General features: G+C 42.1%; 1 protein-coding gene across 5 annotated transcripts in view; it reads right to left on the reverse strand.

Moving 5' to 3' along the window:
- Positions 1-18,259, reverse strand: part of LOC106575297 (potassium voltage-gated channel subfamily H member 7) — an 84,090-nt gene extending 65,831 nt beyond the window's left edge. For all 5 annotated transcript variants that reach the window (XM_045698902.1, XM_045698900.1, XM_014151739.2 and 2 more), the window contains exons 1-2: positions 17,763-18,259; positions 16,829-17,059 (exon numbers count right to left, since the gene is read on the reverse strand). In XM_045698902.1, the coding sequence (XP_045554858.1) occupies positions 16,829-17,059; positions 17,763-17,838 (307 nt within the window). In that variant the 5' untranslated portion in view covers positions 17,839-18,259. The remainder of the gene's footprint in view (positions 1-16,828; positions 17,060-17,762) is intronic.
- Between the last annotated feature and the right edge of the window lie 328 nt (positions 18,260-18,587).

Here is an 18,587-nt window from a genome sequence, read left to right on the forward strand (position 1 = left end):
CCTCCACATGCCTGTATGACCTCCCTACAATGCCTGGGCATGCTCCTGATGAGGTGGCGGATGGTCTCCTGAGGGATCTCCTCCCAGACCTGGACTAAAGCATCCGCCAAACCGGCCATGACTGACCCACCGCCAAACCGGTCATGCTGGAGGATGTTGCAGGCAGCAGAACATTCTCCACGGCATCTCCAGACTCTGTCACATGTGCTCAGTGTGAACCTGCTTTCATCTGTGAAGAGCACAGGGCGCCAGTGGCGAATTTGCCAATCTTGGTGTTCTCTGGCAAATGCCAAACGTCCTGCACGGTGTTGGGCTGTAAGCACAACCCCCACCTGTGGACGTCGGGCCCTCATACCACCCTCATGCAGGGGCGAAAATCTGATATCAACTTTGGAGGGGACAATTACATTACATTTTCTCAAGAGCAATTCCTGAGGGGGACACCAAAAGTAGTGCTGTAACACATAGCCTACGTTTAATATGGTAAATGTATATTGAGGAACCAAAGAAATAAGGTGTTTGCCGTACTCCTAACTACCGGTACCCAAAACTACACAACTAATCACAACAGCAATACCATTGCCTTTAACAAATCTTAGTTCAGTCACCAGTTTAAGTTGAGAGTGGGGGTATCCATGGCATTTTCCAATTATGTTCCTATTTTACAAGTAAAAAAAATTGAGAACCTTTCATAATGTTGCCAAACAAAGACTCAACAAACTTACCTGAGACTCCCTGTCTCTGCCAGTCTGTCCCTGCATATCTGTCCCCAACTCTGCTGTCTGTGTGCCATCTGTTGCCTGCTCTGCCTAATGACATCATTGTGAAACATTTCCATTAGAATTTCATTTCTTTCTTATGAACATTTTATCAACTAGTCTTTGAGATATTAGGCTACTAGGATTCTTACTTTGCGTTTTGGTGTACTGAAAAATACTCTGATGTCCGTCTTTTTTCTGCCATTTTTCTGCCATTTTTCTACCTGGTTGGCTACACACACACAGTATGTAGGTTATTTACAGTAGGAGATGGGCTTCTATCATCTTATCTTCTATCATTCTATATGGGCTTCGATCTAAAAGGTAGCTAGCAAATGTGAAACGGATTGCAGTGACAAGAGTTGACAGCTGTATGAGTTCACCATTTACACAACATATGCTGCAACCTTTTGTAATTTTAATCGTTTGTTTCATATTGGCTGGCTTCTAACAATAGCTGAATTTGCAAAGCTAGCGAGCACCAATTCAGTGGTGTTTGCTATAATCTTTGCTACCGGGTTAAATAAAGGTGAAATAAAATATATAAATAAAAGTTCCCTTGCGACAATTTAGCTTTTGCAACGAGACCATTAAATATATTTAAAACAATGGTAGAAGAGAGTGTAGTTCTGTTCAGTTTATCGCTAACCTTATCACAGGGACTTTGAAGCACTAACTTACATGCATGCTGATCTTGGAATAAATTGACGATAGCAAAGATTCCATCTTTGACGACGCCACATAAATGGAATAGGTACTAGCTAGCTTAATAGTTAATATTTGCGCGCTAGCTCTGCATATTCAGCTAGTGTGTGTGCGCGATTGACTGGATTAACCTCACGTCAGTTACGTGCATTGAGTGCCTTTCAGACAGTAGATACGACCTCTACGTTACCTCGCAAGCTAAGGAACTGGCAGTGGGATCAAACCATTGTGAGGCAAAGGGTGGGGGGGTCGCAATCTTTTGAAACTTAAAAACGAACTATTAAGTGTCTATAATGAGCACAATTGCTTTCATTGCGTATTATTAATATTATTTAAATTACATAGTTATGTTTCAGTGATATATTGGGGGGGACAAATCATATTTTTCCCAGGATGGGGGGGTCGTGTCCCCGCCGTCCCCCCCGGGATTTCCGCCCCTGCCCTCATGGAGTCTGTTTCTGACCGTTTGAGCAGACACATGCACATTTGTGGCCTGCTGGAGGTCATTCACTGTATCACAATTCCAGTGGGTCAGAAGTTTACATACACTAAGTTGACTGTGCCTTTATTAAAACTTCTTATGGCTCGGGGGCAGTATTTCGACGTCTGGATGAGAAGTGTGCCCAAAGTAAACTGCCTACTACTCAGGCCCAGAAGATTTGGATAGAAAACACTCTAAAGTTTCCAAAACTGTTAAAATAATGTCTGTGAGTATAACATAACTGATATGGCAGGTAAAAACCTGAGAAAAATCCATCCAGGAAGTGGGATATTTTGATGTGGGTAGTTTTCAATTGAATGCCTATAGAGTATCTAATGGGTTAGGACCCAGATTGCAGTTTAAATTGGCTTCCAATAGATGTCAACAGTCTTTAGACATGGTTTCAGGCTTGTTTTCTGAAAAATTAAGAAGAATGAGACCTTTCTGTCAGTGGACTGTAGAATCATAAAGTGATGGTTTGTGCATTTGACCGAGTGCGCGCCCTTCGTTGTTTTTCCTTTCTATTGAATACGCTATTGTCCGGTTGAAATTTTACCGATTATTTAGACAATTGACAACCTGAGGATTAATTATAAACATCGTTTGACATGTTTCGATGAACTTTACCGGTACTATTAGGATGTATTCGTCTGCATGTTGTAACCGCCTTTGAGCCAGTGGATTACTGAACAAAACGCGCCAACAAAACAGAGTTTTTGGGATATAAAGAGGGACTTCATTGAACAAAACAAACATTTATTGTGTAGCTGGGACTCTTGTGACTGCAACCATATGGAGATCTTCAAAGGTAAGTGATTAATTTTATCGCTATTTCTGACTTTTGTAATTCCTTTACTTGGTTGTAAAATGTTTGTATGCTTTTGTAAGTGGGGCGCTGTCCTCAGATAATCGCATGGTATGCTTTCGCCGTAAAGCCTTTTTGAAATCTGACAAAGCGGCTGGATTAACAAGAAGTTAATCTTTAAGCCGATGTATGACACTTGTTTTTTTTATGAACGTTTATTATGACTATTTGTGTATTTTGAATTTGGCGCTCTGCAATTTCACCGGATATTGTCGAGGTGGGTCGCTAGTGGAACGCCTGCGCCAGAAAGGTTAAACAGCAGAAAATTCTCTAAAATTATGTTATGGCTTTAGAAGCTTCTGATAGGCTAATTGACATAATTTGAGTCAATTTGAGGTGTACCTGTGGATGTATTTCATGGCCTACCTTCAAACTCAGTGCCTCTTTGCTTGACATCGTGGGAAAATCAAAAGAAATCAGCCAAGACCTCAGAAAGTCTGGTTCAAGTCTGGTTCATCCTTGGGAGCAATTTACAAACACCTGAAGGTACCACGTTCATCTGTACAAACAATAGTACGCAAGTATAAACACCATGGGACCACGCAGCCGTCTTACCGCTCAGGAAGGAGACGTGTTCTGTCACCTAGAGATGAACGTACTTTGGTGCGAAAAGTGCAAGTAAATCCCAGAACAACAGCAAAGGACCTTGTGAAGATGCTGGAGGAAACAGGTACAAAAGTATCTATATCCACAGTAAAAGGAGTCCTATATCGACAGAACCTGAAAGGCCGCTCAGCAAGGAAGAAGCCACTGCTCCAAAACCGCCATAGAAAAGCCAGACTTCGGTTTGCAACTGCACATGGGGACAAAGATCGTACTTTTTGGAGAAATGTCCTCTGGTCTGATGAGACATAAATAGAACTGTTTGGCCATAATGACTATCGTTATGTTTGGAGGAAAAAGGGGGATGCTTGCAAGCCGAAGAACACCATCCCAACCGTGAAGCACGGGGGTGGCAGCATCATGTTGTGGGGTGCCTTGCTGCAGGAGGGACTGGTGCACTTCACAACATAGATGGCATCATGAGAGAGTGAAATTATGTGGATATATTGAAGCATCTCCAGACATCAGTCAGGAAGTTAAAGCTTGGTCGCAAATGGGTCTTCCAAATGAACAATGACCCCAAGCATACTTCCAAAGTTGTGAAAAATGCCTTAAGGACAACAAAGTCAAGGTATTGGAGTGGCCATCACAAAGCCCTGACCTCAATCCTATAGAAAATTTGTGGGCAGAACTGAAAAAGCGTGTGTGGGCAAGGAGGCCTACAAACCTGGCTCAGTTACACCAGCTCTGTCAGGAGGAATGGGCCAACATTCACCCAACTTATTTTGGGAAGCTTGTGGAAGGCTACCCGAAACGTTTGACCCAAGTTAAACAATTTAAAGGCAATGCTATCAAATACTAATTGAGTGTATGTACATTTCTGACCCACTGGGAATGTGATGAAAGAAATAAAAGCTGAAATAAATCATTCTCTCTACTATTATTCTGACATTTCACATTCCTAAAATAAAGTGGTGATCCTAACTGACCTAAAACAGGGAATTTTTACTAGGGTTAAATGTCAGGAATTGTGAAAACTGATTTTAAATGTATTTAGCTAAGGTGTATGTAAACTTCTGACTTCTACTGTATATATAATTTATGTCCAAAAATGGATGCAGCAACTACAGATCACCCCTTTAAGTCTATAAAGTGTGTGAGTTTGAACATGTGTACATTTTTTATCAGCATGAATTAGATTGAGCAATAAATCCCCACTTTTATTCCATAGGCTGGGATCTGCACTATGCAGCTGTTGCAAGAGCACATTTTTCACTGGCTGTCCGCTGGTGTCAAAACCAATGATTGATAGGCAGTTTAAACTTCTTGAATTCAACCATTATTGGGTTCAAATCCACATTTAGATTTGTGAACAGCCATCCACAACAACCACAATCCCTAAGGTGCAAATGGCTAAATGAGAGAGCAGCTGTGATTCACATCAAGCGCTATGTAGATATCAATAGTAAGTGATATCCGAATCGCCATTGACTACACCACTGCTGTCATCCTTACCTCCAAGCGTTTATTCAAATTGGATAATCTTTGGATGCCGACAGCAGTTGGAATACATAGCTTGGACTGTAGCCTACAAAAGCCTATTCCTGCTCTTTTCCTGCGATTCATCAAACACATTTGGGGTGTGTCATCATAGTGTTCTCTGACTTATGGTCAGACTCGCTCAGGTGGAACAAACTTAAACTCGTGCCTTTTTTCAATGCTAATTTGAATGTCATTAATTAAGAAAACAGAGAAGTGTCAAAGATTGCAAACCTCCTTTCTGAATTTAAAAGTAATCCTCGAGGTAATCAATCTAGTTTTTCAAAAGTATCTGTAATCTGACTAAAATATTTCTGCTGGTAACGTAACAGAATACAGCTACCGTTTTTTTATAATCCCTACATGTAACGGATTATATGTAATCCGTTACTCCCCAACCCTGGGCAAGCCAGGGATGTCCACTTTCACCTCCTTCAATTTAGCCTCTAGAGATATTCTGGATCAGTTGACTGCCCCGAAGGCCTCACTATGGTACAGTAGCTATAATCCCTTAATACGCGTAGGGTTGTAAAGGGAGGGTATATTACTTGCAACATTCTAAATATACCAGTAAATTACCAGAATGTTGGTATCTTTCAAGGATTTTATGTAATCTAGTGGCCCTTTTGGGTACTTCAGATTATCACAGGTGTCTGCAATTATCTCTGGCCCTCTGTGTGGAGTTATCACATGTAAAATATATGAAATAATGAAATAAGATTAAAAATATATAGAATAATTGGAATGACAAGTTGTAAAACATTACCCTAAATATTAACCATCAATTCAGTAGGGTGACAGGCAGCCTAATGGTTAAGAGTGTGAGGCCAGTAACCAAAAGTTTGCTGGTTCAAGTCCCTGAGCTGACTAGGTGAAAAATCTGTTGATGTGCCCTTGAGCAAGACACTTTACCCTAGTTGCTTTTGTAAATATAAAATGAATACCATTGATGTTTAGTAGGAGGGTTTCACCATGAAATTTCCATTATACATTTTTGTACACACTTATTTATTTTACTATGTCCATATACATTTGTTGTCAATGTTTCACCGTCAAACTGGAGGCAGATGTGAAGAAAAATCAATTGTTGGAAGAGTTGCAGTTGAAAATGGAAAATAATGCCTCATTGAATACACAATACACAAAGAACCATGATGTAGTGTTGTAGTGTCTCTCTTGTCGTGATGTGTGTTTTGTTCTAGTTTTTCATTTGTAATCCCAGCCCCAGTCCCCTGCAGGAGGACATTTGCCTTTTGGTAGGCCATCATTGTAAATAAGAATTTGTTCTTAACTGATTTGCCTAGTTAAATAAAGGTTAAATAAAATACAATAAAATATGTGTTTTTCATTAATACGTCTATTATCTCTTGAACCATATGGTCTATCTACTAGAAACTCATGGACAATATGGACACAGATATAACAAATAAAAATTATATGAATACATTTTCAAGTATAAATGACCAAAGTTACGATAGATTGCCATAGTTTTTCTGTTATTACCAAAATTACTGAAGATTCTGGTAACTTTGGTAAATTATCGGTATCTTTGGAACCCTAAATAGGAGTGAATGTAAAGAGAGAGGGAGTAACCAAAACTAGCTCCGACTCATCCACTATCTTCAATCTTTAAATGCATTGAAAATAACTTTTATATCAAACAATCTCAAGAAAATGTAAGTAATAATTTTTTGTTGTTATTGAATTTAATTCAATAAATGTCCCGAAAACTTAAAACCCATCAAAGGATCCCATAAATATATCAAGGAACTGTAGAAGTATCAGCCTCATTGAATACACAATACACGAAGAACCATCATTGGACCAACACAATCAACAGTCAACAGCAGTAGTGAATGAAATCATGAATGACTGTTCATTCACAGATAGACTGCTCACACATGTAATCCATGAACGATACGAGAGAAAGGATCAGGGGTGAAATTCCATTATGCCAGATAATAATGGCCACAGAATAACAATTTTATCAATAAAGTGTACAGTCATGGCCAAAAGTTTTGAGAATGATACAAATATTAATTTTCACAATGTCTGCTGCCTCAGTTTGTATGATGGCAATTTGCATATACTCCAGAATGTTATGAAGAGTGATCAGATGAATTGCAATTAATTGCAAAGTCCCACTTTGCGATGCAAATGAACTGAATCCAAAAACAACATTTTCACTGCATTTCAGCCCTGCCACAAAAGGACCAGCTGACATCATGTCAGTGATTCTCTCGTTAACACAGGTGTGAGTGTTGAGGACAAGGCTGGAGATCACTCTGTCATGCTGATTGAGTTCGAATAACAGACTGGAAGCTTCAAAAGGAGGGTGGTGCTTGGAATCATTGTTCTTCCTCTGTCAACCGTGGTTACCTGCAAGGAAACACGTGCCGTCATCATTGCTTTGTACAAAAAGGGCTTCACAGGCAAGGATATTGCTGCCAGTAAGATTGCACCTAAATCAACCATTTATTGGATCATCAAGAACTTCAAGGAGAGCGGTTCAAATGTTGTGAAGAAGGCTTCAGGGCACCCAAGAAAGTCCAGCAAGCGCCAGGACCTTCTCCTAAAGTTGATTCAGCTGCGGGATCGGGGCACCACCAGTACAGAGCTTGCTCAGGAATGGCAGCAGGCAGGTGTGAGTGCATCTGCACGCACAGTGAGGCAAAGACTTTTGGAGGATGGCCTGGTGTCAAGAAGGGCAGCAAAAAAGCCACTTCTCTCCAGGAAAAACATCAGGGACAGACTGATATTCTGCAAAAGGTACAGGGATTGGACTGCTGAGGACTGGGGTAAAGTCATTTTCTCTGATGAATCCCCTTTCCGATTGTTTGGGGCATCCGGACAAGGTGAGTGCTACCATCAGTCCTGTGTCATGCCAACAGTAAAGCATCCTGAGACCATTCATGTGTGGGGTTGCTTCTCAGCCAAGGGATTGGGCTCACTCACAATTTTGCCTAAGAACACAGCCATGAATAAAGAATGGTACCAACACATCTTCCGAGAGCAACTTCTCCCAACCATCCAGGAACAGTTTGGTGACGAACAATGCCTTTTCCAGCATGATGGAGCACCTTGCCATAAGGCAAAAGTGATAACTAAGTGGCTCGGGGAACAAAACATCAATATTTTGGGTCCATGGCCAGGAAACTCCCCAGACCTTAATCCCATTGAGAACTTGTGGTCAATCCTCAAGAGGCGGGTGGACAAACAGAAACCCGCAAATTGTGACAAACTCCAAGCATTAATTATGCAAGAATGGGCTGCATCAGTCAGGATGTCGCCCAGAAGTTAATTGACAGCATGCCAGGGCGGATTGCAGAGGTCTTGAAAAAGAAGGGTCTACACTGCAAATATTGACTCTGCATCAACTTCATGTAATTGTCAATAAAAACCTTTGACACATATGAAATGCTTGTAATTATACTTCAGTATTCCATAGTAACATCTGACAAAAATATCTAAAGACACTGAAGCAGCAAACTTTGTGGAAATTAATATTTGTGTCATTCTCAAATCTTTTGGCCACGACTGTACACCTACGCCTATATGCATTTCACTGATAACCCTGAGAGGAGATATCTAAGCTCATTTGGAAATATTGATTTCCATATGTAGAATATATATCGAAATGGAGAGTGTATAACCTGCAAAATATTTTTCTTATCCCTGCCAATATGTTGTTTGGCTGATCTTTTTGACGGTAGCTAGCTGGGCCGGGTGTTGCTTTGCAGGGATCTGGTGCACTGCTAGGATCTGGATAAGCTAGCCTCTAGGACTGTAGCCATATGGGGAGAGGATAGAGGGAATAGGAGGAGAGAAAAGAGGGGGGATGGTGGGAAGAGAGAGGAGGAGAGAGAAGGGGGAAGAATACCGCCTGCCTGGCTGGCTACTTTGTTTGCTGCTTGGAGGCCGTTCTAATGCCATCAAGTCAGTCAATCAGTCAATCAATCAGTCAGTCAGTCAAAGCAATACATTGATTTTGTTCCTGTTCAGAAGTAACACACCTGTTTAAAAAATACAACAAATCAACAAGGATCTCATTCGTTGATTCAGGTGTTTAAAAGCCTGGACACCCTACCCTACATCCATCCATACTCAACCAGGCATGGCATCCCCTAGGCTAGAGTTCTGCATCAGGTCGGATACCCATGGTTCCCCGCGGCTGACATTTGTGGAGATAAAATATAGGAGTGTCTACAGATGTAAGATCTTAATTTGATCACCCTGTTGCAGGATAACTTTCTTCTAGTGTATTTATGGTTAAAAAAGGCTTCTAAAGTTTGTCATTTCCACTTTTATTTTTTTTTATCAACCCCTACAAAAATGTCCATTAATTAGAATCCACATAATAATTCACATTTCACGTTACTGCTAGATTATTTTCCTGCTGTAGCAAACTGGCCCAAATTAAGATCCTACATCTGTATATAGTGTCTTACACGGGCATGGCCCTATGTAGGCTACCCTATGGCTACGTCTTAGGCATATCCAGTATCACAACTAGGGCACTAATGACAATTAACAGAATTAAGAACAAAATTCTCAAATTCTTTTGACAAAACATCTCACTGAACATCCCATAATCCCTTGAACAGCACAAACAGCACGACTCAGCAATCTGCCCATCTCATGAGAATGGAATTGACAATCGTCATGGCTACAGTGAGCTCCAGTGCTTCAGGTGCTGGTAGAGACATGCCATCATAGATTAGAGAATAGGACAAGAGAATATATGTTGGCTGGTTCCATCCTCCATCTGTTGCTATGACAACACTATGCGGTAACTCTGTGACTAAAACAATCTCTGGTTTAGGGGTACATGAGGAGGGGGAGGGGCACAATAGGCAAGAGAGGAATTCATTGTGAACTGAAACTGATTTCCAAATGGTCATGCAAAGACGCAGCGGAAAATTTACACCAAATGAAATAGCCTGAAATAAATGATTTTACTGTTTCATTCTACACCCAATGTAGGGAGTGCTTATATTTGTCCTGTTTCACACAATGTATTGACATACATAACCAACCAATGCAAGAGTTTGCTTATTGCTTCAACATGCAAGCTGCCTGCTCTCCGACACACCTACCAACAGGCTAGGACGTCATAAACTTTGACGGTAGTGCAAATCGAACGGGTGCACAAGGAAAACCTATCCACAACAACACAGCTATTCATCCCTGTCATATTGTACGCTATATATACAAAAGTATGTGGACACCCCTCCAAATTAGTGGATTTGGCTATTTTAACCACACCCGTTGCTGACAGGTGTATAAAATCGAGCACACCGCCATGCAATCTCCATAGACAAACATTGGCAGTAGAATGGCCTTACTGACTTTCAACGTGGCACCATTATGGGATGCCACCTTTACAAAAAGTCAGTTTGTCAAATTTCTGCTCTGCTAGAGCTGCCTCGAATACTGTAAGTGCTGTTATTGTGAAGTGGAAATGTCTAGGAGCAACAACGGCTCAGCAGCAAAGTGGTAGGCCACACAATCTCACAGAACAGGACTGCTGAGTGCTGAATTGCATAGTGCGTAAAAATCATCTGTCATCGGTTGCAACACTCACTATCTAGTTCTAAACTGCCTCTGGAAGCAACGTCAGCACAATAACTGTTCGTCGGGAGCTTCACCATGCCCAATGCCAAGCGTCGGCTGGAGTGGTGTAAAGCTCGTCAGCATTGGACTCTGGAGCAGTAGAAACGCGTTCTCACGCTTCACCATCTGGCAGTCCGACAGACATATCTGGGTTTGGTGGATGCCAGAAGAACTCAACCTGCCCGAATGCATATATGTCAACTGTAAAGTTTGGTGGAGGATGAATAATGGTATGGGGCTCTTTTTCATGGTTCGGGTTAGGCCCCTTAGTTCCAGTGAAGGGAAATCTTAACGCTACAGCATACAATGACATTCTAGACGATTCTGTGCTTCCAACTTTGTGGAAACAGTTTGGGGAAAGGCCCTTTCCAGTTTCAGCATGACAAGGGGGGGGCAGAGAGTGGGAGAGAGAGAGAGAGGGAGAGAGAGAAAGATTGGGAAAAGAGAGGGATAGAGAGAGAGAGACAGAGAGAGAGCGAGAGAGAGCGAGAGAAAGATGGGGAAAAGAGAGGGAGAGAGAGAGAGACAGAGAGAGAGCGAGAGAGATAGACAGATAGCTGGTGCCAGGCTCATCTATAATTGAGACAGGCTGCTCAGAGGAGCTTGGACTAAATTCAAGAGGGTGTCCCCGTGATGGAAATATCCATCCAATATTAAGCAGCACCTGAATTCTCCTCCCTCCCACTCACTGTATCTCTCTCTCCCACTATCCCTCTCTATTTTCATCCCTCCCTCCCTCCCTCTTTCCTTTCTCCATCTCTCTCCATCTCCTCCCTCCCTTTCTCCTTCTCTGTCCCTCTTTCTTCCTCCCGTCTTTCAATCTCTTTTGCTTCCGTAGCATATGCGCTGTTGGTGACATTACCTCAGTCTTCTCTCCTGATTCAGTGAGACTGTGGAACCTGATATAGCAGATTTGACTACAGGCCATACTGCAGAGAGATGATCTTGTTTGCACAGCAAATCCACATAAAAATGACATTCCACTCTCTGCTCTCGAAAGTCATTCAATTCAATAGATGGCTTTATACACATATCATCATCGCTCGTATCACCACTCATAAGTCCAGATGGGATAGGTCAGGGTGGCTGTTATTGCCCTTTTATCTTCTAGGAAATTTGCATACTACTGCAGGTTGGTACTTTGTCATTCCAATGGTGACAGAGAGCTTCGCTTCATGCTATTTAGATGTGTTCAGTGCCTATTGTGGAAACCCAGAGTGAATGATAGGGACTTTAATGTAGCCAATGAATGCAAATGATTGTCTCACTGATATTATAAGTACCAAACAAAACTCAACAAAGACAATAACTAAACAGATTGGACGTAGAAACTTGCATACACCCACACACACACGCATACACACACGCATACACACACGCACACACACACACACACACACGCACGCACACACACACACACACACACACACACACACACACACACACACACACACACACACACACACACACACACACACACACACACACACACACACACACACCCACAGGGATAGAGGGACAAAGTTATATTTCTCAAGTGTGAAGGATGAGACTAATGACAGATTTACTCAGAAATACAGAAATAGTATGTTTCATGGGGTAGTCAATGTAATGTTTCATTTTTAAAATGCCACTGATTGGAACGAGTCATTATTGTGGCACCTACAGATCTAGACAGACAGCGCAACAGAGAGAGAGAGAAAGTGAGCGAGAGAGAGGGGGAGAGAGAAAGCAGAGAGAGAGAGAGAGAGAGAGCAGAGAGCAGAAAGAGAGAGCATGGAGAGAGAAAGAGAGCAGAGAGAGCGAGAGAGAGAGCGAGAGGGAGTAAAAGTGAGAGTTTGTGTTGAATCAGGTATGCAAAACACTGAAATTCTACAATCACCAACTCGTCGGTCCTCTCCCTCTCTGTTTACCTAAAGTGTTTGTGTTTGGGCCTGTCTGACCCTCTGGTCTAGATGGAATGTTGACTTACTCTCGTGTGTGTCACCCTTGTGAGCTGCCCAGAACACAATAAAAATATGGGGCCAATAAACCCGATGGGCCCTCGTCAAAAGTAGTGCACTAAATGAGGAATAAGGAGTCATTTGGGATGCAGACCATGATGTTTATGCATGAGAGATGGTGATTGGCCACACAGCATGTATGGGTTTCTCTACTCACCCAATCCCCACAGTCTGCTCTGTGTAACAGAGGTTAAGGCTGTGTGATTGTTCCATTTGAATATGTGAATACGTTGAGAAATTCACATTCAAATTGAGAAAATATGTATTATAGTGGCGCCTCCACACACACCACACACACACACACACACACACACACACACACACACACACACACACACACACACACACACACACACACACACACACACACACACACACACACACACAGAGCGACGCCTACATTCAATTGAATAGAATAGTCTGCATGTAATAGGATAGATTGAGATTAAGCATTTGTAAAAACAGGATGTTGTTGTGTGACAGAATTTCACGACTGTCATTACACTACTTCAGCAGAGTGAGAGACAGAGAAGGAAAACAGAAGAGAACTCTACAGCGAGCGTTCATCAGTGGAACACGGATGGATGTGAAGATTGCAAATGGATCCCATCGCAGCACAGAGGCATCAAGCTCTGGTTTCCTCTTGATTCAATTAAAAAAAGGGACCGAATCGGAACGAAGGGCGTCACCACCGACACACACACACACACACACACACACGCACTACATTATGTATAGTGATTACAACAAGATTGTCTTGTTCTATCTCCAAGAGAACAAGGCCCGGGATGACCTTAAGTGTGTTTGTTGTTGTAGTATTCAGGACAAACAGAGAGACAGCAGGGAACTGAAAGACACAACTGAAATGTGCCACTTTGGGTGGTACATTTTAAAGAAGTCGAGGTTGCTAGCGTAATGCAGATGGTGTTAAGATCATTGCAACGTTACATCACACTCGGCACCTCTATACTGTATGACGCGAGGCAAGCAGCCATTTTGGATCCTTGAATGCACAGCCGTTCCGAGCGAAAGGCATACCTCACTTACTAAAGGACAACGCAATAGCTAATGTCTGACGTAAGCACAGGAAATGGTTGGAGGAGGACTTTGTGCTGTAACTTTATAATAGAACCAAGCTATAAAAGGAACACCAAAGGTTCACCAAAAGGACAAGATGTCAACTCATAATAGATTAATCTGCCTGACAAAACTCTGCTGAGGCAAGAAAATCCTTCACAGGCTGTAAAGGACAGAGACTGGTTCTAAGGGCCAGGGGATTACTGTAAATTGGAGGAGATTGGCCTGCAGGCTCCAAGTGGTCCATCAGGGCATCCAACTAAATGACCAATCACCCACGCCACAATCACATCCCCCTCGGCAACACAATATCAGAGAAAAATCGGATTTCAGAAATGTATTTATTTATTTTACCCTTATTTTACCAGGTAAATTGACTGAGAACACATTCTCATTTACAGCAACGACCTGGAGAATATCTAAAGTGGAGATTAGGAGGGATGAATGAGCTATTTGGAAGCTGGGGATGATTAGGTGGTCATGATCATATATCCTCTTTTGAATTTTTTTTCGGGGGAAAGGTCGTAATTTCCTGATGTTCCTCAGGGGCTTTTTGCTCAGTCTGATTGGAGGGGCCTGGCAGGGCCTGGCTCCCCAGTGGGTGGGCCTGTGTCCACCCAGGCCCACCCATGCCTACGTCCTTGATGTGCATACCAATGTCATGTCGTTTTACCAATACTTAACCCACAATATGAGCATATTATAATGTAATGCTTATGATCAAATCAATTGTTATAAGGAGGTGAAAATCCTGTCTGTGTTATGAGAGGTTTGTGACCCTCCCTAGAAATATGGCTCAAGGTCTGAGTCCCAAATAGCACCATATTCCCTACTTTTGTACTACTTTTGACCAGAGCCCTATGGGTCCTGGTCAAAAGTAGTGCACTATATAGGGAAAAGGGATCCATTTGGAACACAACTTACAGAGTCAGGAAGTTTAGACCCGAAGGTAATTAGAGCCTTACAGCTCCAGCAACGATAATGAGGACCCCTCTCTCTCTACCCCTCCAATCGTTCTTTTCATCCCTTCATCCCATCTCTAGGGGCCGGCCTGGCCAGCGAAAGATAGCAGGACACACTGTTGATTTATTCTCCCAACACGGCAGGTTTGAAGATCAATGCAACATGAAGGTATTTGTGTCCTCATTAAGCGATCGATGCCTGTGAGGCCTCTCCTATGTTGGAAAAAAACACACTGCAGAGTCGGTCCATTCGAAAGACATACGAGCACTGATATGAGTTTGTTAATGGTGTGTTTATTGCCAGGGCCACTTCACACCCCATGTATTCATCCACACCGCTATCGAGCTAAATCACTTCGTCAGACCCCCAGACTACGTCCTGGCTTAGTAACAGTACAAGCCCCTAGTTCCCTCATTCTCCCACGTCGTCCTCTCTTTCTTCACCTTCATACCTCCGTCATCCATCTCTCCAGTACTGTCCTCCACCCTACCTGCACACATCCCCCTATCCACATGCAGGGTTCTCCCCAGGATTTCTTTAACCTGTTGGGGCTAGGGGGCAGTATTTGCACGGCCGGATAAAAAACGTACCCGATTTAATCTGGTTACTACTCCTGCCCAGTAACTAGAATATGCATATAATTGGCTTTGGATAGAAAACACCCTAAAGTTTCTAAAACTGTTTGAATGGTGTCTGTGAGTATAACAGAACTCATTTGGCAGGCCAAAACCTGAGAAGATTCCTTACAGGAAGTGGCCTGTCTGACCATTTCTTGCCCTCCTTGATCATTTCTAACAAATACAGGGGATCTCTGGCATGACGTGACACTTCCTACGGCTCCCATATAACAATGGATTATTTGGGACCAAACCAACATTTGTTATTGAAGTAGAAGTCCTGGGAGTGCATTCTGACGAAGAACAGCAAAGGTAATAACATTTTTCTTATAGTAAATCTGACTTTGGTGAGTGCTAAACTTGCTGGGTGTCTAAATTTTTTGTGAACGTTTATCATGAATAATTTAGTAAATTCACCGGCAGTGTTCGGTCGGAATGCTAGTCACATGCTAGTCACATGCTAATGTAAAAAGCTGTTTTTTTTATATAAATATGAACTTGATTGAACAAAACATGCATGTATTGTATAACATAATGTCCTAGGGTTGTCATCTGATGAAGATCATCAAAGGTTAGTGCTGCATTTAGCTGTGGTTTGGGTTTATGTGACATTATATGCTAGCTTGAAAAATGGGTGTCTGATTATTTCTGGCTGGGTACTCTGCTGACATAATCTAATGTTTTGCGTTCGTTGTAAAGCCTTTTTGAAATCGGACAGTGTGGTTAGATTAACGAGAGTCTTGTCTTTAAAATTGTGTAAAATAGTCATATGTTTGAAAAATTGAAGTTTTTGCATTTTTGAGGTATTTGAATATCGCGCCACGGGATTACACTGGCTGTTGAGTAGGTGGGATAGAGGTTAACAAGGTGGAAATGTCGCGTCAGCACACATCAACCCATGTTTCATGACCAGTCACCAACTTTAACCCCCGCTTCAACCAGCTCTTATAAAACTGTTCAGCCCTTGTAGGTGGAAATGTCAGCCAGGCCAGTGATTACATACACCTTGACCATTACGCAACCGCTACAAGCTTAGTCATCTGGATAGGAAGGAACATCATCGTTAGAGGGCACCGCATGCACCCTGGGTGACCCTGGTTATTGGATATGGGAGAGGCGGTTTAAACTTTCACTCTGCCACACGCTAAGCATGCGACCCATCAAAACAATAGCAGCTGTCATGCCAACTCATAATCTCTGTGGAAAATTCAGAAGCGGCTTAAACTCAACGACTCATTCAATTATATGTCACCTTTTTATGTATTTAGCCAAGAGGCAATGGAATTGACCAATTTATTTCAGTTTCTGGGTTTGTGCAATATTCAATTTTGTATACAGTGAATGGAGATGCAATTGTCTTCACAAACAGATACTGTGTTTTTCTACTTCAAAATCTCTAGACAGAAACCCCCCTATCTGAGCGGCACTAAATGAGATGTCATACATACACTGTAAGTGTTTTGTTCAACACAAATGACCTACTGAAGTGTTTTACTTCAGACACCCAGAAAAGTCCCTTGTCGAGCCAAGCCCATTCCATTTCCTGTCTCTCCTGCATTATTCTGTCACTATTCACTGACCCTTATTTTGCTTCAAATTTCTCATATAAACGCAAAAGCATGAGCAACTAGCCCAGTGGGGAGGACTCCGTAGTCCGTACTCACCATCCTTGCGGTGGTAGGTGATCTCCACCTTGCGCTCCTCAGACCCCATCAGAGCCTGTGCTACCTGGGCGATGGCATGCCTGTTGGTGAACTCTCCATGGAGGAAGTCACAGGTGCACGGCCTCTGCATCACGTCCGGCCGCGAGAAGCCGGTCATCTCACAGAAGCCATCGTTGCAGTAGATGATGGCGCAGTTCTGAACCCGGGCATTGGCTATAATGAATTTCTTATCTGTGAAGTTGTAGAAGAGTGTTGATCATAGTGGGGAAGAATGGGTAGGTTAACACATTCATGGTAGCATCAGAGGTATGTGATAAAATACCACTCTGCATGATGCTTTATATACAGTATAAAATGTACACTGTATTATAAGTCAATCAAAAATATAAAGATGATCAATTAAACATTTCGTTTTCAGTCTTATCATGATTAAGGGTGCATTGCTTCAGTATTTGTCAATGGAGGTGTGTACTCTATTCTACTAGATTTATGTTCATGCCATAGCCATACTATAAAACAGAGAGATCCACATTTAATAACTGGCACGTAACCACTTGACTATAACCATTTCAAATGTGGGAGTATTTGAAAAAGGTTATATGTCTGTTGTTTGGATACTACTTATTACCATGTCATCTTGATGAGAAACATAAGTTGTTGCTACTTCGAAGTACCTTAATGCTCAATGACATCCCATATTTAAATTATTTTGACCTCAACTCTCCCACTTCTAAAGTATCACAAGCACAACAATACTAGCTCTGGTCTTACTGATTGTTAAAAAAAATGTGTTGTCGAAATTCCAATATTCAGATAAAAAATATTAACTTAATTTATTTGTTCGTGTGCAAGCAAGGCAAATACATTTTCCCAACAAAATGAATATTATTAATTTAAAGATACATTATTGTGAAAACACAAAGATAATACTCACTTTGTCCCTCAAATTTCTTTATAATTATCCCCAAAAAGGTGTTTTGTGGCGCAACATGACCTCTCCGAACAGGCATGATTATTGAATAAATAAGAAAGATTCCGCTGTCCAAGTAGGAACGCACCTTTCTCCTGAGACTCAAGTTCTTGTGGTTCCAACCGCTAAAGCCTGAATGTCTCCCCTTTGTCTATACTCATCCTTAGGAAATCTCCCACTCTTAGCTCTTCCGACCTTTTCCTTATTTCAACATAAATATGGTCCGACCAGGGCACATATTGAAGCCTTCAAAGTGCACGTCGCCCGCATTGACTCTGGAGTAAAAGGTTGCTGCACAGCGTAGTTTCTCCAACATTTCAAAATGATCATGTGAGGGACCCTGCCGCCGCTCTAAAGCGTTGCGCTCGCTGCTGCTGCTGCTGTTGTGGAGAATGGACTGATGCTGCGGTGCCACGGATAGTGACGTTACCCCGCTCAGGGCAGCGCTCAGCTCATGCACCTCGCGCTCAGCTCAATCAAGGCTGTGGATAAAATCGTATATCCATGCGTTGAGAAGGAGCTATGGGTGACGCCAGGGCAATAAAGGTGTATCGTCTATTTTTACATTGACCCATGGAAAACACGTGGGCTTATGTCTCCCGTTGACTGTGGCATTCCTGTAACTGCCAATGCAAAGAATGCATAAGATGACTGCATGAATTTTAGACATACTGTAGACATACTGAATTTTAGAATTTTTGTAGACATACTGTAGTTGTTTAGCAGATACAGAGAAAGATACAGTTCCACAAATGAATCAATGGAAACAGGCCACAGCACTAATGATCG

The sequence above is a fragment of the Salmo salar genome, chromosome ssa17 (genome assembly GCF_905237065.1).
Source record: "Salmo salar chromosome ssa17, Ssal_v3.1, whole genome shotgun sequence".
NCBI lineage: Eukaryota > Metazoa > Chordata > Actinopteri > Salmoniformes > Salmonidae > Salmo > Salmo salar.